The sequence below is a fragment of the Bemisia tabaci genome, chromosome 2 (genome assembly GCF_918797505.1).
Source record: "Bemisia tabaci chromosome 2, PGI_BMITA_v3".
Taxonomy (NCBI): Eukaryota; Metazoa; Arthropoda; class Insecta; order Hemiptera; family Aleyrodidae; genus Bemisia; species Bemisia tabaci.
This window is the reverse complement of record NC_092794.1, coordinates 26,837,450-26,858,485: the sequence shown is the minus strand read 5'-3', so window position 1 is coordinate 26,858,485 and position 21,036 is coordinate 26,837,450. Positions and strand designations below refer to the sequence as shown.

Here is a 21,036-nt window from a genome sequence, read left to right as displayed (position 1 = left end):
GTTCAATTTTTTTACAAACCCGAGCCATTTGCAGAGTAAAGTTGCGTCTCATGACTAACATCTCAACTTTTCCAATGATTTCACTCAATACTTAACACGAGAGAGTCATGCACCCATTTGTTTAGGAAATTCTGGATTTTTTTGCAGAGAGGAATTCAAAGTGAACTATTTTCATTCTAAGTGGCAACATTGAGTGAGAGGAAGATGAAGATGGGGCATGAATGAAACAATGTAAGAACTCGTTCTAAATGAGTATTCCTTTTTCATCGTTTGCGTGCACTGAAACTGGTATCTGCACATGGAGATGAAAATGGAATTGTCATCTGAGACGAGTCTAAATTAAAAGGACACTGAAATGGATACATGGTGACTGGAGAATTTGTCAATTTCCATCTTTTAGTGTATTTTCCGAAGGAAATACACTATTGCATTCTCCCATGATGTCGGACCCAGACCTGAGACATTGTGAAGAGCACCGATCACGGGTCGTAGATCACGAAAATATATGCTATTCAAATTCATGTGTATATATATATGTATGTATATATGTATGTATATATGTATGTATGTATGTATGTATGTATTTCCGCCTTTTGAAGATTTTTCGATTTTTGAGTGGTTATATCTTTCTTACGTTGAAAGATATTTTGACCAATTTTTTTGCATTTTGTAGAGACTCATTAGGACTACTATTCTGCGAAAAAAAATTGAAATTTGAGGCAATAGATTTTGAGGGGTGGGGCTCGAAAGTGGGGGGAGGTCAAATCTTGTCCACTCGATAACTCGAGCGAAAATGAATATTTTGAGCTGAAATTTTTACGGGTGGTAGTTCTCCCCTAGGACTGGTTTGGTATTGAATTTGAGCTAAATCGGCCGAGCCGTTTAAAAATGGCGAGCTTTGAAAGTTTTAGGCGAGGGGTGCGCGGCATGAGGGGAGCCGGCCGGAGCAGGGCCGCACAGTGGGTCGGGGGAGAAAGTTTTTGGACAAGCTGATCGTCGCACAGTGGGTCAGGGGAGAGAAGTTTTTGGACAAACTTTTCGTCGCACAGTGGGTCAGGGGAAGGAAGATTCTGGACAAATTGTTCGTCGCACAGTGGGTCAGGTTAAATGATCTGTTCTTGAACAAAATCTCACCATTTAACCGTCACAACCTTTCGCAGCGCGTTCGCTGGCAACGTACGCAACTACTATCTTGTGCTCAAGAAATTAATTCATTCCCTTACAGATTGATCCCCCCCCCCCTTCGGAAAATACACTCTTCCCGCGGTGGACGCGCGGGTCGCTTAAGAAGACAGAACAACTGGAATGGACACTCAAACTAAAAAGCGCGCGCGAAGCGCGCGTCTACAATACGCGCGCGAAGCGCGCGTCCTGGGGGGGCTTGGGGGGGCGAAGCCCCCCCAAAAAACCGGCGCGGAGCGAAGCGGAGCGCCGGTTTTTTTTTTTCCGATAGAGTTACGAAGGATGATAAAAAGAGCAGTTCTGAAATCGGCATAATATGTGGTGTAGTGAGGTAGAAAAGCTATCTTCGGGTGGAAACTAAAATTTTACAACCCAGCAAAAGAAAGTGATTTGGGTTTAAAACATGTAATTTCAGTTTCTGGTAAGAACGCCCCTTAAGGAAGTAGGAGAGCAAGTTTTTTGTTATTAACTGAAGAGTCTAAATCACAAGTGACCTACCTGGTTCGAATCCAAATACGATTCCTCTTCAAGATCAAAAACGCTAACATCCGTTCTACTTCTCTTGTATCTACTATCACAGAATGACTTTGAGGACCTGAAAGTAACATATGCATACAAATTAATATAATTATATACGAAAAAATTTAAGAATTCAACGGTGAAAAATTTTTCCTTCCCACATAGGGGCTTAAAAAAACTGTATCCTTTGTTACAGAAATTGGAAATTAGGAGAAAACTATCATTACTCACTTTGAATGCCCCTTGGAATATCGATAGCCGGAATCACGAACAACTTGTCTTGCCAAAGGGAAAAGTTCGTCTCTCCTCGTTACAAGAGCAGGTACTAATTTACAAAGTTGCGCCGCAGCCTCATTGACCGACACCTGTAATAGAAATCGTGAGTTAAAGAAGAAAACAGTGTTTATGAATCATTAAAAATTTCCCTCAATATTGACACTACATAATATGCTGTGGAAAATAATGAAAATTTGCGGAATGAGTCAGCTGCGCCGGTCACAGAATCGTGTTTTGATGCTTGATTCTTGTAGATTAGCAAAAAATATTAATATCTGTCCAAACAGCAACTTTCTACGTTTAATATTGACCGAGATATCGTGCTTCGAAAAACTCAGTTTTTGACGCGTCATCCACCGCGCACTGGAAAAAAAACACATTGGATCTAGAGTCTAGACTCTTGAAAACATCGACAAGAAAAAATACTCTTGATTCAATCAGATTTGAGCTTAAATCAAAGAACCAGTGCTCTAAATTAGAGCGGATTTCTTTGATTTAAGCTTAAATCTGATTGAATCAAGAGTATTTTTTCTTGTCGATGTTTTTAAGAGTCGCTGGACTCTAGATCCAATGTGTTTTTTTTTCCAGTGCGGTAGTGATACCCGGTTCACCCGGTTTCTTCCACCTTGGTTTTATAAGTATAATAGTGCACAAAAAATCCAAACACGAAAAAATTTCAATTCCAATTTTATGCAACTCGATTCTCAGTTTTTAAGGGATCGTTGAATTGGATCTTTTTCGCTGTTACAACGATATAATTTGATTGATGTAAAATTTACCTCGTGAAGTGTGAGAGGTTTCTCTGGTTTCCTCTTGCAGTCAAAACGGCCGTAAATGGCGGAATATTCTCGAATCAGATCCATTCGGCGTGGGTTATCTTCACTCATGCTCATTAACCGCTGTTAAAGAAGGAAACACAAATAAGAGATTATAGGAACAAATTCGGTAAATAAAGGTTATTAAAAACAGTCTTTTCTGGTAATATATTTAAATGCATTTGCAGTGTTTCCGTCGTGCATAAATAAGGGGCTGGGAGGACAAGGCACGTACGTGCAGTTTTTGCTATCTCGAGAAATATGTCTCGTGTTTTGCAGTTTCGAGATTGCATGGATCCTTATGGCGGCAAGAAAGTTTAAACTGACTTTTTGGTGCTTAAAAATTGGAATTCGAGAGTGAATTTCTCAGAGAAAATGTATGAAGACTAGTTTTACTTGAAATCATTTAAAATCCAATTTTTTCAAAAACTGCACTTTTGTGCCTTGTCCTTCAAGCCCCTCAAATGTAAATGCTTTTCACTGTTAACATTCACATTCAAAGTAGTTTACTTCGTAAAACTACAGAAGAAAAAAATGAAATCATTTTTGCAGCATATATATCATCAGATAAATCTGCTTCACAACTCTTCTGATTTTTCTCACATTTCTTTTTGTTTTTTTTTATAATAAATTAGATCTGAGTTGTTGACTAACCTCTAAATCTTTGGACATTTTCTTCTTATTGGTGGTGAGAGGTTTCGGGTCTAATTCAGGAATGCTCTGGACGAGATGTCGAGCTGCTGCGGCGAGTTTCTCGATTTGGGAGCTGACTAGAGAGGGGTTAGGGGCGTGAAGGGGGTTGGGGGCTTGGAGGGGGTTGGGGGCAGGTGAACCGGGGGAAGAACTCAGGCTGGCACTAGACGCTGAAGCACAGCCTGGGGAGTAGACCCGCGGAGGGCCCCAACAATCAGTCTGCACAGAACAAAAAAATTCAATGGTCATTTCGAAAACGAGTTATCTACACTGATCGTGTGATCGGATTTTCATGATTTAAAATTGCTGGTTAAGGCAAAACACTCTGTTCCACCCGAGCTTTAGATGGTAAAGATTATTTTACCAAACGAGTTGTTAACGAAAATGAAGTACCTATGAAAAATTAATTTCCTATTGATTAATATTTTATGTTCTGGTTTCCTTGATCAGAATTCATGAGGTTTTTGTAGTTTGCTATCTTTTTCGCCCGATAATTTTTACATGAATTTTCAGTCTCTTTTCTAGCTTTAGATAAGTTCAAATCTCGTTTCCGTCAATGCAACTAATGATAGCTAAAATAACCGAGACGGCCATCTAAGTTTTTTTGACAACCGGTAGAAATCAAAAGGGCAAATAAGAAAGCAAAAGGTATATTACCTAATGTTTTGATTTTAACTTGATTTTATTCTATAGACGAAGTCAACTAAAATTACTAAGAGATCATATCATTGGCGTGGTATGAGAAAGGGAAATACTGAAACTAGAAGAATGAGATATGTGTAAGAAAGAGACAGACTCATACATTGATTAAAATGATTTCCTTCTTTGAAAATATTAAAAATACAAAAGATTTGCAAATTTTGAAAGTTCTAAAGCAGCATCGTACTTTCTTCATGCTTACACAAAATCATGGACAATTTAGTGTGTATTTTTTTTCTGCAGCGGAAAATTATTGCCATCTCTTTTAACGATCTATTTCCGCAGTTATTTTGTTGAATTTTACTGGAGCTTTCTGAAAATTGTACTTTTGGTGCCATGTTAATAATCTCATTAAGCCCCTCTCAAGAGCAATGTTAACCATAAGGCATTTCTGAAGGAAAGGAGCTGTCCCAAAAACGGCTATAAATACAGCAATTTGACCTTCCAAAATGTGCATCTCAAATTGGAAGGATGTAAGCATCGTATCTATGAAATAAATACCTTTAATGGGATTTTGTTGGCCGGAACGGGGGATCCATAACTAGAAGAGACAGGTACACTAGGGGGAGGGGTACAAGAGTTGACTAGATTAGCGCCAGGGTTTCGAGTGAGCGGGGAAACACAATCTCGAACCACACTTGATCTTTCAGGCTCCAAAGGCGTCTGGAACATTGCTACAATAAAAATAGACACATACATTAATACGTTTGCCTTTCCCTTTAGAAGGTACAGATAGACTGTACTGTATTACATGTAGAATCCATAGATATTAATGCTTATTTTAAGAATATGTGGACAAGCATGATGTAAAAGATATTAATGACTAGGGGATGAGCCCCCTGGTCGATCATCAATTCTATTAATTTCAATAATCAACCCGCTGATCAGAGAGTAGATTTTGGAGACTTAAACGCAGCGCCAGAAAAATAAGCGGCTTGAAGCGGATGCTAGGATCATGCCAGAGTGACTCTTGGTATTCTGTAATTAATAAGTGGCTTACTAGGGGGTGCGTCCCCTGGCCATAACGCAGCCGAACCCCTCGAGACCGCTAATAAGTGAATAGAACGGGCTTATTTAGGAACAATCTCCTATTTACGAGTATAGTCGCAAAAATCATGAATTTCCACCCGGTTAGATCTTCAGAACGAACTGTGACAAAAAATGAACAATTCCATTGTTTAAATTGAAGAATTCACAACTTTATCACGTAAAATATGACGTTATAGTATATGTTCACTGAGTGCTGAAAACTCTAGAAAAAATTGTAACTGTAGAATACGAACCAGGATTCCTCAACCACTCATTGAGAGCTTTCTGAAATCTCCTAACGTGAAGAGGTTTCGCTGCCATTCCAACAAGAGCCATTATTTCCAAAAACTCCACTTCGCCCGCCTCGCAGAGTTGATGCATATCATCGCCGCCTGCACCAAAAGGAAAGGAAAGCAAGTAGTTGAAATATTATTATCCATGGAAAAGGTGAACTTGACCTACAAGAGGCAAAATTTTCAGTAAAATCATTTACGTCAAGGGCGCAAATTCGCTGTTTGCGTGGGAATTGATTTGCTCTTGCAACGGTCTTGTTGCACTCAGGCACTTTTGTGCTAAGGAAGAACGCCCTATGAACCTTGCGGCGTTGCCAAATTTTCTTTGGAAAATTACAAATTTTCGAGAAAATTTGTAAATATTTTTCTTCCAATTTTTCCGCTAATTTTATTTGCAATTTTACCTAAAGTTCCCGAAAATTTATCGGATGAGTATTCATAACTTTCCTCAAAAATAAGCATTTTATCGATGGAAATTCGGCAACTCTCGAATGTTCATACGGTGTTTTTCCTTAGCACGGCAGTATTAGCGCGTATTGTGTATTTATAACGTACTAAAACAAACTTTGGGTATCCATACGAATAGGAACCAAATGCGAATAATTTGCGCGCGCTTCATAGATCCTTTCGATTAAAGTCATCTTGGCAAAGGTTATCACGCATTTATGTACGTTCATTTTGAAATGTGTTTCCTCATAGAATATTATTGCCAAAGATCAAGTCACTTACCCATTTCGAGGAGGGTGTCGTAATAAGACAGGAGGCTTGCGCGTTGCATCACCCTGTACAGCTCGATCTCGGCCTGATTCCTCGGCACAGATGTCAAAGTAACTGAAATCAGAGTGAAAATTCAAATAAATTCCTAAAAACATATCGGAAAATTTGTGCAAAGTCCCCCCTTCCTTCCCCATTCTTTCATGCTTTCCATTGACATGCTTCTCCCACTTCAAATGGCGAAGTTATTAAACAGACTCAATATTTATGCTAATCTTTCAAAAATATATTCATAGCTGTATAATTTGTCGTTCCAATGAGTAAAATTCAAGAATTTTGTCACATCCCAAAATTACCTACTCCAATCAATGTTCTAATCTTACTGCGTTACTACGTGATCGCTACGTGCTACATTCATACTGCACGTAAAAATTATATTGCGTACTCCTTTTGATTAATTGACATTGTTCAAAACTACATTTTCATTTTTCTGATTCAAAAAATGAAAATTTTACCTCACCGATAATTTCTCATCAACTGATCAACATATATATTCATTTTTGAAAAGTCGTGAATGATCTAACGCCACGCCGCAGTCAAAGGTCACATCGTCGTGTTATTTTGAACATTAATATTCTTTTTTACACATATGTGATACTGAGTAAATGAAAATTTATCTCTCTCCGCAATATTTATAATTAATAGCCTTTGATTGCTAGTTACCATGCCAATCATTCAACTATTCCTCAACCTTCAGGCGCTCAACCGCTTAACCTTGATATTTCATCCTCCCGTATCTGGCAGAGTAAGTCCAATCATGATGCTTTTTCCAGGTTTGAGACAGACTTTTTATGTAACTTTAGCTCGACCGCACAATTTCCACGTCTGAAGCCCATTGGCGGATCCAGCGAATTGGCAACGTTGTTTTTCTCCATTTAAACCTATGGAAATGTATCGATTCTTGTAGGGACCAGGTGCTCCGACAAGAATCGATTATTTAACATAGCTTTAAATGGAGAAAAGCCGGTGTTGCCAAATTGCTAGATCCGCCTCTGCTGTAGCCTGGCTCTTGAATTAAAGGCTGGTACTGATAGAGTGTGTTTACTCTCTAACATAAGTAAACAGTGCTCAAAGTTCTAAAATCTTTCTGCCTCACGGGTGTTGAAAACTGGACCGCGGTGAATAAAATGGAGCCAATGATCAGTGCCTAGGCGTGAATGATCGATTGTCGATATTTTCCCTTTTGAGCTGTGGTTAAGAATCGATTATTAAGGTGTTTGTTGCGAAAACCCTGTTTATCGATCCTTTTCAACAGATTTAAATGGCAGATCAATCGATTCACCACACACCACGTCACGCCACGCCATCTGCAAGAGATATCGTCACCTCCTGGCCAAAATATCACAAGCACCATGCATCGTTTCAAAATTTCCGCCGTCAGTTTATTTTTTCACAGAGAAAGTTTTCAACGAAGCTATCCAAAATTTTCACTGAATTTTCTTTATGCTGTCGATAAAATTCAGTGAAATTTTTAAACCGATAACCAACAATTTCTCTGGAAAAATATGAAATGGCGGTGGAAATTTTGAAACGTCGCTCGCATGATGCTTGTGATACTTTGGCCGGAAGGTGACGATATCAAAATCGAACCAAGGAAAAAAGATTTTAAATTTTACCTATGATGAGACCCAATGTTAGAGATAGAAGCAGGTCTTTTTTTCACGATCAAAAGATTTTTTTCTCGACTTCGACTTTTTGACGGGAGAGTATGTGCGGCTAGTCAAGCTGAAAACTGTCCCCAGCAATTTTTCGATTTCAGATTTTTAGACCTTCAATTAGACACCGTAAAGACTGAGCTTTAGCCAAAATATGCGGTAAAGCCAAAAAAATTGCAACTTGGGAACAATTATCGGAGTTATTAGAAGCACCATCGAAAACAATGTTAAACTCTCGATTCAAAAGATTGTAATATTGTAACCTGTAATCTTCACTTCCACCCCCCCCCCCTCCCACTCTAAGACGGCATCACGCAACAAGGCGAGTTGAGCGATCGGACGCTAAGACGCGGATCCAGAATCTGTTCAAGTTTAAGATCGCAGACACCAGAGCTGATAAAGTTTTAGTTTTAGTATTTTCGTCATTATTTATTTATGTTCTTCCATTTCCATGTACATGTTTTTTTGTCCTTGTGGTTTTCAAAATGTTCGCAATTCTCATAGTTCTGTAAAAGTGGCGACACTCTAACCAGTGGGGGTTATCTAACGGTTAAGATGTCTACAACGTTTCCTTCGATTAATTCTACCAGTTTGTTTTAAAGAACATGTTCAATCCTCACCCAATCTAACTTTTTTGTATATTTTTCTTTTCTTCTTTTTTTCATTTCTTGACATAGAAAGAATGGACCGCACTGTTACAGAAGTTGATGGAGGTTTCATTGAGGGAGAAATACTCATCAACAAGCTCAGTGATGAACCTTACTACAGCTTCAAAGGTGTCCCATATGCCCGCCCACCCACTGGATCGCTGCGTTTCATGGTAACTTTGCCAAACCAAGTGGAATTTTCAGAAATTCAACCGAATTTACCTAACAGGATTGTTGTATTTAAATTGTCCCTATTTTTATATTATCACGATCTGTGCTGCTGTCGGGTGTCTTCTGAATTAATTTACATTAATTTCCGGACATTAAAATTCATATTTAAAAAAAAAAACTTTTATATAGCAAAGATGAGATCTATTTAATCAAAAATAAATTTCCCAATGCTGTGGGGACACTGGTCTAATTGGACGTACTGGATAAGGAACATGTCCATAGACGTGAAGGTGATACCATTCAACCCTCATGATGATTCCGGGACTACTCGCCCACAGACTCATCATCCGCACGATACAAGTCACCCGGAACTCTTGACCCACAGCATTTACACCCCCTTATACGCATTCTTGTATAAACTGTTTTTTGCAAAGAGGAAGTTTTCACCTATATTTAATTTACACTACCCGTGGAAGTCGTGAAGGAGGTCTGATTGAATTTTTAACTCCATTATTCAGACGTGTCCACAAGAGTGGTACTCAATTCTAACTTTTGCAACTTTTCTAAATGTCACCATCAAAATATTTTTCGGCGGGGAGATTCGAGTAAAAGTTACTGGACGTTTCGTTGCGGCGATGATTGAAAACACGAAGATTAAAACGAAAGTCGCTTGTCCCTGGACATCATGCTAGACTAAGATGCGCGATACAAATATGTCAACTTCTGAGCCGCTCAAATTGCATCCATCGAATTGAAGGCGATTTTGATTTCCAACTCCAGTTTCTAGTTATTCAGGCATGACCGCGAGAGTGGTGCTCAATTCTAACTTCTGCAACTTGCAGCCTAATGCTCGTAGGTAAAAATACATGTAGATTAAAAGGTTTGTGAGTGAATATCCGTAGGTTGAAATTGAAAAGTCTTGAGTGCGAAAACGAGTGGGTAAATAGTCCCTAAGGCGAAAATTCTGTGGGTGAGTAGTCCTGGCACCCTCATAATTTTTAGGTAATCGATAGTTTTGTGACATGACTTACATTTTAATGCGTGAAGAGATATTATTTTAGTGTGCTGATTTTCTCTTATACATTTTTTCAGCCTCCAAAAAGCGTCGAGAAATGGGACGGTGTTCGTCAGTGCAAAAAACATGGAAATGCCTGTTGTCAGAAAATGCTGTTCACCGGACCCTTGCTTCCCATTATTTCAGGAGCCGAAGACTGCCTTCACTTGAATATTTACTCTCCAGTGGTAAGAGTTATTATAATGTTTGGGGCTAAGTATATCAACAAAGTAAAAAAAAAATCCTCTTCCCAAACCTCGAAAAACCTTAAAAATAGTTTGAAAATTGTGTGACCGTAACTTTTCAAGAATTCAGAAAATGTTCTTACCGGCAATAAATTTAACCTTAATTTTTTCTCCTTTTTTTTTCTCTTTCTCCAGGGTAATTCTTGCGAATCATTAAGACCAGTGCTGGTATTTATTCACGGTGGCGGTTTTCAGTCCGGAAGTTCAAACTCTAATTTGTATGGACCGGACTTTAATTGCAAAGGATGTTGTTTTAGTTACAATCAATTATCGGTTAAATATTTTTGGTGAGTGTTTCGCCAGAATATTCAACATTTATTGGAATGGACGAGGGAGCATAACAACAAATAATTACTAAGAATTGCTGCTGTTTTTCCGTTGGTTCGAAATGTCCTCCTGGTGTCCTAGAATCAAAAAAAAAAACTTTTTTCCTTACAGTAAGGAGCGACAAAAATAAGTAAAACTTTTGACTCAAATTTTAAGCCGAATACTTTGCTTTTATGTAAAATTTTGAAATATTTTGTATTGCACAAGAGTTACAGGGTCTTGAAAAGTCAAAAAAGGAAATGACGAGAAATTTCTGATCATCGATGTCTTAAAATGGCTCTGATCGCTCTCCGTGGGAACTACAGCCAATTCTCAAACTTCGCATTTGTGGAAATAATTTGCGCGCCTCAGCGTCCTTGAAAAGACAGTACTTCTCCTTTTGAATAATCTTAAAAAAAGACGGACAGTCCGAATATTTCTGAATTTGAGAATATTCATATCTCTGCTTCATGGTTTCCCAAAAATACGATATCCAAGCACAACTGTAAGCAAACCTTAATCAAACTTAGTACTGAGTTCTTTCCTAATAAAAAAAATCATACTCTGAGAAGGAAAATTGAAAGGACGAGAGTACGATGTTTGTCCTCGGAGGACAATTTACTTCTCTGCGGTTGCAAAAGTATGCTCGGTATCCATTCAATGGCACGCTAAAAACCGTTTTCGACCTCGCCGTTAAATTTTTGCAACGCGATTTTATTTATATTTTCTTCCTTTTTGTTATATTGGTGCATTCATCGTTTCGTATCTGCTTTTTTAGGGTTTTTAAATTTAGGAATCAAGAAATGTCCGGGAAATGTTGGTTTACTAGACCAAAGAGCAGCTTTAATTTGGGTAAAAAAGCATATCAAGAAGTTCTCTGGGGATCCTGACAATATTACAATCTGCGGAGAAAGTGCTGGATCTGCTTCCGTCAGCTATCATTTACTCTCTCCACTCTCCAAAGGTAAACATAAGATACCGACGTATACAGGGTGTCCCAAAAGTCCGTACTGCCCCCCCCCCCCCGGTAACTTTTGAACAGTTAAAGATAGAGAAACGAAACTTTGGGAATGTTTGGGGCAAAAAGTTGGGGGCTCCCCGCCTCCCCTCCCTGAGGGAGAGACAAACAAGTTGACTCCCGTAGAAGATGGCCCCCTTTGAAATTGAAACATTCCCGAAGTTTCGTTTTTCTATCTCTAACTGTTCAAAAGTTACCAAGGGGGAGGGGGGACGGACTTTTGAGACACCCTGTATGGAATGATTTGCAAAAGAATGACTATGGAGTTACTGAACATGCGTGAGATTTTTTAGTTTTGAGTTTAAGTGAAGCATCAAGTCAATACAGTGAAAATTGGCTCCAATGGATGGTTCTCCGAACCGTCTGACGAGCACACCTCTTACTATCCGCGAAACACTTCCCATTACCAATTTCAGCTTTTCTCGATCTTTCAGGTCTTTTCCACAAAGCGATCAAAGCGAGTGCCTGCGTTCTTGATCCGTGGGCTTACATGGACCCTGAGGTATCAGTTAGACGAGCTTTCCGTGTTGGAGAAAAACTTGGATGTGTCACCCATGATGTAAAAGAACTTCATGAATTTTTAATGGCAGTGCCTGCCAAAAAACTTGTCAGAGCTGTCCTATCTATCATGACCACTGAAGTAAGTTATAATTGTTCTTTATTTCGGTGCTTATCGAGCCCTAAACCCAACCACTACCTACATCCAGCACGGAAAAAAAGTGTTGAGGGTTATCTCTTAAAATCGTGGTACTACCCCAATTTCTTGGATGATGTGGATATTCCCAATTAATTGTGGTAGCACCGCAACATTTGGGTCAGTAACCTAATTTATTAGGGTACTATCACAATTAATTGGAAATGTTCATACAACATCAAACAACCCAGTGCTCTTTTTTTCCGTAAGCTCTTTCAAAAAATCACCTATCCTCATACCGAAACTAGTGGTACAAAAATTGTTCATAAACTGAGCCAGAAATAGTGGTTCCCCAATGTAAAATGGAGACCAATTGGGCTAATTTAAATGAAAAGGAGCTATCTCAATTGCAACATGGCCCGGACCCTGTCATTCATGTATTCGCGCGGGTTTTAGGGTCCAGGTCACATTAAAGATACATCAAAATTTTTATTTAAATACATCAAATTCAGTCCTTGTCACCCGAGTAGCACTGATTGCTGTAAATTGCAACTACATGGTAAAATTATCGCGATGAAGTGTATTAGAGCATGTTGGCTGTTCATTAATAGAGGAACTCGTCTAATTAAAATATGTAACAATAAATAATATTCAAATAAGTTGCAATTCTTGTGCATTGCAAATTGCCTGCCCCTCGTACCTACTATGCTCATTTAAAATTGGAATTTATCGGCCAAAATATTTAGAATATTGTTGTTTCATGGTCAATAATTATTTCAAGATGTTTGTCAGATTGTGCTACTCGTCTACCAACTCAAACATGCCTGACACGAAAAGGGGCTCTTGCCATGTCAAACCAAACTAAAGTTTGATAAAATGAAACAATTTTCTAATCGGCGATTGAAATTGTTGCCTGTAACCAGGACCTTCACACTGGATTGGCCTTTTCGTTTGTCCCTTCAAAAGAAATTTGTGGATCTTACAAGGGTCGATTTTTACCTTCAGAACCTAGAGCTCTTCTAACACAAGCTCCCGCTGTGCCCGTTCTTCTCGGTTTGAACAGCTCGGAGGGATTTATCATTTACTTGGGTAAGTTACAACCTTTTATGGGCTTAAATTTCATGACAATTACTACTTTCTCTCTTTGCTGGAATTCACTAGATACTGCCTTTTACGGCATTTACACCCCGAAAGTTTTCTAAACAAATCTCGAAGGCTCGTGACGTATGGGAAAAGTAGGGCTGGTGGTGGAGGGATTGCGAAAACTGCTGAATAAGCTTATCCATGAGATCTTTAGCATAAATTATAAACAAATTTCAATTTTTTCAACCTTTGTAGGCGTATGGCTATGTATGTATGACCTGAGTTCATTGACTTACAAACCATTAAAATTTCTCCATTACCAGTTCATTTGTTAAAGTGTATTTTTTTGTATTTCTATTCCACTAATTTAGAAAATCATAAGATGTTGAATAAAGTTAAAAAAGATCCAGGACGGGCTATGGACACTATGTTTCCCGACGACCTGAGGAGCATATCGAACGATCGATCGAAAGTGGCGGATGCCAAAAATAAAGTAAGGCAGTTTTACCTGGAGGCCCAAAAAAATATTCCCGTTCAAAAATTTGCAGACGTAAGTTCATACTCCTTTATTCTGCTGAAAAAAAGACCCTGAACTTGTTTTCTAGTTTTATTAAGGTACATTGCAACAATTTAACTAGACTTCTTAAAATTGTTTTTCTAGGAATTCACGGCAAGAAGTACCCTTAATATAGTAAGGTATAGAGGTAAATAAACAACGCAGCTCTTATCATTCTAATTTTGAATACTAGATATTCTTCACCGTTTAAAATACAATCTCTGATTTTTCAGAGAAGATCGATGGAATTCGCTCTCCTCAAAAATCCATTTTTGAGCACCAAAAGTACCCTGTGTTTATCTAATTTATTCTGTCCCCTCTTTACAGTTTTTCGGTGACATTAACTTTTTGCGCGGAAATTATCAATGGTTGAGGACTTGCTTAAGCTATTCAGACTCAAAACCAATATCTTTGTACCTGTTTGATTTTGATACCGCTATAAGTATAATTAAACTCATGCCTGGATTGCGGATGCCTGATTATATTACAGGTATGTTGTTGCACTGTTATAATGGACTGCTAATCTGGTTGAAAAAATGAATTCCTTGACACGTTTATTCTTACTAAAATGTCACATGAAACACAGCAGATGCATAGGATTTATCCAAATTCAACTCATACGCGATAAATCAGCATGTTTTTGCCGCAATGCAATTTCAAGATTTCCAAGATGGTGAGGAAATATAGCACAATCAGTAAAAGTCAAGCACAGCAGTAGTAGGTGTTCCTGAGATTGTGCATGGATAAATTTGAGAATTTACGAATACATTGACACAAAGCATTTTAATTTCAGTATAAATCTTCTCTGTCTAATAATCTCTAAGACGACGAACACAATGGAAATCATAATTAATTAACTGAAAGTATCCAACTAGAAAAGCTGAACGGGAAAAATTAAAGCAGCGTGATGAGCTGTGGGACCAGTATCTAAAAGACCTGTATGTGAGAGCATCATGCTAATAGCATCAAGTAGGTTCAAGAGGTGCCACCTGGATGGATTCAGATTTACAATAATGTATTGACACAGTTCCTAAAATGGCGCTTCGTGCCCCATGTTAGTTAACGTATTATGACAAACTTCACCATGCTGAAATTATTCCCTTGTTGTGATCAACATTAGCCTGTGTTGATTAATTTTGTGCCTTTAACTTCCCCGGATAGAACCCAACGTAGGTTCATGCTTAGCAGGCATGGGCTCCTGTTGGCCAAAAACAAATAAACAGCCCCCTGAAAATGGTCATTTTTACCAAGGTTCGGCCACGCGTACAGCGCCGACTTTTAATATTTTCCTTTCATCAATAGTTACTAAAAAAATCTGTATTTCTTGAAGCCTTTCTTCTTCTTTGGACAGGTTCATGCCATGGTGATGATCTCCTCTTCCTATTCAGCAAGCGAATTTTGGACTATTGTATATTGAGATCAGATGCTTGTAAGCAGGTTGTGGAAAATCTGACCACAGTTTGGACAAATTTTGCCAAGTTCGGGTAATATCTTTTCTAGAACTTCTCGAAAATTTTCATGCGCGTGCCTGTGCCTGTCCTGGGTGAATCCAGAGGCAGTAAAAAATGAACGTAATCGTGCTAGAAAGAATCATGTGAAAACGAATGAAAATTAGAAGAACCATGAAGCGCGTAAATTTTATGCACGTAGTTTTTTTTTTATTATTTTTAATGCATTTTCATCGTTTCCTACAGCAAATCTATGTCCAAATATCAGGGTGAATTGATTTGGGTAAGATATATTTGGCACTAAGCTCGTGATATGCCACGATGATATGACTGTTGATTTTTCTCCCTCGCTTAATATTTTTTGATGTTGTCCAATCATCTTCAGCTTCTTGTAGCGTTCGGGGCGTCAACCAAAGTTTAACCGGGGAACTAAAAATTTAGATTCGGTCATGAAGGCTCTGTAATAAATAAAGTAACGCTTAAATTGCCCCGTTAAATTTTTGAAAGCAAACTGGTCATAGTGAGCGTTAAGCACAGTGAAATAGCATGTTCAAACTGGTGCGTGCAAACTGCTCCAAAGACGCTCAAATTGCCTATCAACTTTTTGAAGGCGAACTGGTTAGAGTAAACGTCGAACACTCAAGACCGAATTTGCAATTACTGTAAAAAGACTTATTTTATCCAATTTAGCCAATTCAACTGCAGATACATCGTGATTACCGTAGACTATAATCTTTGTTCCAGGGATCCGAAAGGTTCACTCGAGATTGATTGGAAACCTCTCACCCTCTGTCAACCAGTCCATTGTAAGATTGGACAAAAGCTGGAAATTCAAGACGGTTTTATTTATGAAGACAGAATCAAATTCTGGAGTGATCTTGAGCTCTCGATGTTAAGTCAATGCAAATTGTAAGATGAATTGGCTCTTTTACTGAGACTGAAATCTAAATTTTTTTGCTATTTTTGGTGTCCCTTATTGTAAAATTTAAAATTTAAAATTAAAAAAAAGAAGAAGAAGAAAATGGCATACCCGCGCAAATACAATATTTTTGTGTACAGTTATTATTTGTACTGATGAATATTTGTGTTTATTTATTTGTTTGTCGACGAGGTATTTATTTACTCTATAAATATCGACTGCTAAGGTAAAATAACGTGTACCTCCGTTATCACCTTAAAACATCTCTGATTGTGATCCATTTTTTTATGAAGAAAGTAATCGAATAAGTCCTTAAGGTTTCAGTTAATGAAGTTAAACAGGCGGAGAGTATTTATTAAACATTCGCAGAAAAACTATCTATTAGTTTCATGTGAAAAAAATGAAACCCGAGTGGAGCCTGCTCTCTTGGCTTAACATCGTCGTCCTCCCAACGTAAGGTCGTTCCTTAATTTCCGCGCGAGCTCTGTTTTATACACGAATCCATGCTTTCTGGGGCTGTTGTAAAAATTGAGATACGCCCTTATGCCAGAGGAGTGACATATGAGTACAGCAAACCCATAATATATCAATTACTCCCACAATGAACCGAGTTTTAAATTACATACACTAAAGTAAAAAAAAATTAATATTTGTTACTTTTGGTTTTTATGTACCTACAACTGTGATGCCTTTAAAAATTCCCATATTTTTTTCGTCATTACCTGCCACACGTTGAACCGGGGCCAAATCGATCCCATGTTAGGATGCCGATGGGAAAATCCGGAAGAATTTTTTTACGGAGCTCTGGACTCAAAGCTTAAAACAATCCCGCGGTGAACATCCAAGGGACATTTTCACACGGGCTCGCTCATCGTAAGAACAAAGGTAGGAGTAAGATCCGAAAAAAATGACCATACGAAACCAACGCAGCTGTGAAATTACTCGACGTTGTCAAACGAACGTAAAAACTATCAGTCGCATTCGGATACCCTCGATGCTCCGAGAAGATCCGGCAGATACGCTTCGGGAATCCGGAACCCAAATCAAAGAGAAAAAAGTAAGGTCGGAAAAAAACGGACATTATCTGTGCGCGAAGACCCTCAACTTCTCGGGAGTAAAACACTGCCCGGTTTGTTTTCTTTTTTCATCTTGCGCGTGCGTTTTTTCTTACGAGATCCGCTATTGAGATCGGAAGGTGTTTTAAAGGGAGGCTCATTTGCATCGAGTCTCAGGGCTGAAAGCTCAGCTGTCGGAGAAGGACAGAGCGCGAGACTAACCCCTTCGCTCCGTCCTTGTCTCACCTCCGCGATTCGAAGGGTTGAAGAGAGACGGAGCTATTCTCGAGTCCGCGATCGCGGAACAGCTGGACTGGGGCTATTGTCAGCCCAGGAAAGGGTTACTCATCTGCGGCTGGCTTTTTTTTTCGTCTACTTTTTTTTACCCTTTCTCTTTTTCTGGAGTCCTTTGAATCGCCCGGGACGCGATCTTCTGCGAGATTGCCAGATTTAGAATGATGTATTACTGAAGTTTAATATATGGAAATTAAATATTTTTCGGGTAGATTTGGTGATCCGGTGCTTCTTTTTTTTCACGGCGTGGCTGTGATTGTCTTTCGAGCCTATCTCAAGGAGAGACATACCTATTGGTCATTTTCAGCTTTGTCGCTCGCGCCCTCTCAGCATGCAGTGAATCTTTGATTTTCAAAATATTGTCGCACCCATCGATGAATGTATTGTATTCCTCACAAAATTCAATATTCTAAAGATATTGATCTAAGATATCAGTTATATTCTTACTCTGAAGATAGGAGTGTCCGATCACTCTCTCTTCCACCCATTCGCCAGACTATGGTCCCAATCCGCTCGGGACCGCTCAAAAATCGATTTTTTGAAGTTGGCCGAATTTTTTTTTTTTTTTTTTTTTTTTTTCGAGTAAAAATTGATAAATATGGTATCTTTGGATCATAACTACACTTGGTGTGCTTGGAAAAAAATTTAAGTCACTTCGACAGCAGCACAAACTGTGCAAGTAGACCAATATGTATTTTCTGACCCGCAAAATGCCGATTTCTACCAAAGCGTTTGGAGCCTCCCCTGAACTATTAAGGACATTTCTTAAAATTTTCGAAAAAATTCAAAAGTATGAAAAAATGAAAATGAAAGAGAAATGGCCTCTTACGAAGAAGTAGAATGATTTGCCCTTGCAAAAAATACAATATACCAAAGAGAGCATATGGTTGATCTTCAGTAGTATTTATCCTAAAAGGAACTAGAGACGGATGGGAAATGATTAGGTGCGCTCGTTTGAGCTGCATAAGCGACAATGTAAAAGTGGGATTTGTAATTAAAGCAATAGGAACTAAATTCCAAAATATGCTAACTCATGAGCCGAGGGCATGTGACAAGAGCAGGATGGACAGGGCTCATGCGTTAAATGACGTCAACTTGAATCTCCTCGTCCTCGTCGTTGCTGCTTTCGTCACTGGAGCTTTTTAATTCCCACGCATTCTTATACGGCCGTTGTTGACTAACGAGCACACTCCTTCTTTTCCTCCCGTCTCTGGTTCCATTTAGCATAAATACGTCCAATTTTTAATGTAGGTCCCCTAAAGTGTGTCGAAATCAAAGAATTGCCTCTTTTGTATTTTCGCAGCGGTTCATCATGGCAATCCTTTAGGGGGCCGTCCATTTTACATCATCTAAATAGGGGGAGGGGGGTCAAGCGGTGGATGCCGGTGGGTGACGAGAAGGAAGGGAGGGATCAAGCGAAGGATGACGTAACACCTGAGGAAGGCTGAGTTTTCAGCCGAAATGTTTCGGTGATATTTGCGTGAAAATTTGCCTTGTTACCCGCTGTGTAATTTGTTTTATTATTGGATGCCGTAAGCTTGCCTGAAGGCAAATAGGCTGAAACTCCGATCAATTTTCTGCGTTTCCCCCAAAAAGGGAGGAAGAACACAACTCATTTTAAACTCAATAAAATAAAGCAATCATGTTCTAAACGCTGTAGATTGTATCTACTGATTTTTATCGATTTTCTGCGTTTTCCTCCAAAAAGTAGGGGGAGGGGGTACGCTAGGGTTGACGTAATTTTCAGGGGGGTCTAGCAGTGGAGGACGATTTGATACGGCGAGGGAGGGGGGGAGGGTCGAAATATTGAAAAAATTGGTGACGTAATCTATAAACGACCTCTTACAAGGATCTATTTCCAAAGTTATACTTATAAATTTAATTCGAGATTCGCGAAAAATGTCCTTATTAGGGTGCTGCGTCAAAGGCCTCCTTAAACTTCCCACAGCCACAATCGCAATTTACAGTGGCGTGGCGTGCTTTGCGATACATCGATTGTTATGTCATTTGAACCTATGGAAAAGGATCGATAAACAGGACGTTCGCACCGAACACCTAAATAATCGATTCTTTACTCTAGCTTCAAATGGCAGAACAATCGATACATCGCAATTCACGCCACGCCACTGCAATTTAAATCGTGCGGTAGGCCCTTAAGGAACGGAGTTATACTAGCCCCTATCCGACCCTTACAATAAGGCTCTCCCGCTTTTGGTTTCATCACTCTACAGGGCAGAGGATATAACGTTCCCGCAAGCACGACATTGCAAGTCGGTCAACATCGATTCATATTCACGCTCCGTGCCGACTGAAAAGCACTCAAGGCGTTGAAAAAAATGATTCTAAGCTTTCAAATTATCGAGGAGGGATAAGACGCCTCCGATCCTGGGGATGGGAACTCGCGAGTCAGTAATCCGCCGCAGGGACAGTGGATCACGCATCCTTTTCACGAACTTGTTACCCGTGAGAAAACAAAGGTCGAGAGTCGGTAGAAAAACTGGCCGCGGCGACGAAAAAAACAATCCTTAATGACAATATTAAAAATTGACGCGGTTTTTTTGTTTTTCGGCGAGGACGCGGCTCGCATGAAAGATCCTTAATTAGGACCCGTGAGGAAGAACCTGTACGGGATTAGACTCGGCCGGAAAAAAACAGCTTTGTTTCAACGAACGCCACCCACCAAAAAAATAGCGACGCACTTGCAGCGAGGACTTGTTCATCCCCTAAGTTTATCGGATTCTCACGAGATCGTCCGGTTTTTATGCCGGTTCCTTTTTTGCCCGTCGGAATGAGGCGAAAAAAGAGACGGAAAAAAAGGCGACCCTTCGCGTCGGGCTCAAAGGGTTGCGAATCCTGTGGGAAGGGTTGGTTTTTTTCTTCCTCCCTCCTGTTTTTTCGGCGCCGGCTACCCCCCGGCCGGCTAGCTCTCACCCCTCGGAGCGGGTTCGCCAATGAGGTGCCGCCGTTTTGCCGCCCTTCATTTTGGGTCGTCCTCACCCCGCCTTTTTCTCTTCCTCAGGGGTGGATTCGTATTTCGTTTCGCGGCGCTAGGTCTCCTTATTTATTTGCTATTGTGAGGCCCCCTCTCCTGGCCACTACACAGCCCAGACCCTGACGGGTGCTTCGCTACATCCAAGGGCTGCTTCGTGACAGTACTCAATGCTCAAAAATTTGAGAATAGCGGGCTCAACTAGAGCTGATTAACTATTGGTTGCCGCGAAAATCATGAAAATCGGTTTGACGACTCCATGAGTTTAACTGTGATGAAGATGGAACTTTTAAGAGTCGGAGAGTTTATATGGATAGCTCAGGTTAAGAAATACGGAACGTTGAACATATTTGATCAAGTTTAATTTTTTGAAAAGAAAAATAACCAAATTACCTCCCGTGAGACCATTCATAAGTATGTAACAACGTAACGCTTTAGGGTGGAGGAAAGTCTGAGCCTGCGGTGCGGGTGCGTTACAAGAGGAAGAGGGAAGTTCAGGGCTGCGTTATGTAACAATAGAATGGGCGCGTCGCGCTGATTTTTCAAAAATTTTACGTAAAAAGTCAACACGAGGTGGCAATTTTTAATTCAAAATCCATCACAAAACGTTAATTTAAGGGGGGGGGGGGGTCGAACAGAACGTTACGTAAATTTCTTACGGGGATGCAGACCTGTGTTGCGG

At 39.6% G+C, this 21,036-nt stretch overlaps 2 protein-coding genes across 2 annotated transcripts in view; one reads left to right on the top strand and one right to left on the bottom strand.

Annotated features, from left to right (window-relative positions):
* Nucleotides 1-21,036, bottom strand: part of nab (NGFI-A-binding protein homolog) — a 36,656-nt gene that overhangs the window by 9,836 nt on the left and 5,784 nt on the right. Inside the window, exons 2-8 of the mRNA XM_072297048.1 lie at nucleotides 6,236-6,337; nucleotides 5,468-5,605; nucleotides 4,686-4,858; nucleotides 3,447-3,704; nucleotides 2,757-2,876; nucleotides 1,933-2,066; nucleotides 1,681-1,777 (exon numbers count right to left, since the gene is read on the bottom strand). Of these exons, the coding sequence (XP_072153149.1) occupies nucleotides 1,681-1,777; nucleotides 1,933-2,066; nucleotides 2,757-2,876; nucleotides 3,447-3,704; nucleotides 4,686-4,858; nucleotides 5,468-5,605; nucleotides 6,236-6,337 (1,022 nt within the window). The remainder of the gene's footprint in view (nucleotides 1-1,680; nucleotides 1,778-1,932; nucleotides 2,067-2,756; nucleotides 2,877-3,446; nucleotides 3,705-4,685; nucleotides 4,859-5,467; nucleotides 5,606-6,235; nucleotides 6,338-21,036) is intronic.
* Nucleotides 8,287-16,354, top strand: LOC109038718 (juvenile hormone esterase). The gene is given in 11 exon segments (XM_072297047.1): nucleotides 8,287-8,755; nucleotides 9,846-9,992; nucleotides 10,188-10,282; nucleotides 10,284-10,339; nucleotides 11,137-11,322; nucleotides 11,811-12,016; nucleotides 12,934-13,099; nucleotides 13,465-13,643; nucleotides 13,977-14,139; nucleotides 15,001-15,133; nucleotides 15,842-16,354. Coding segments are annotated over 11 exon segments (1,638 nt in total). The 5' UTR covers nucleotides 8,287-8,617; the 3' UTR covers nucleotides 16,011-16,354.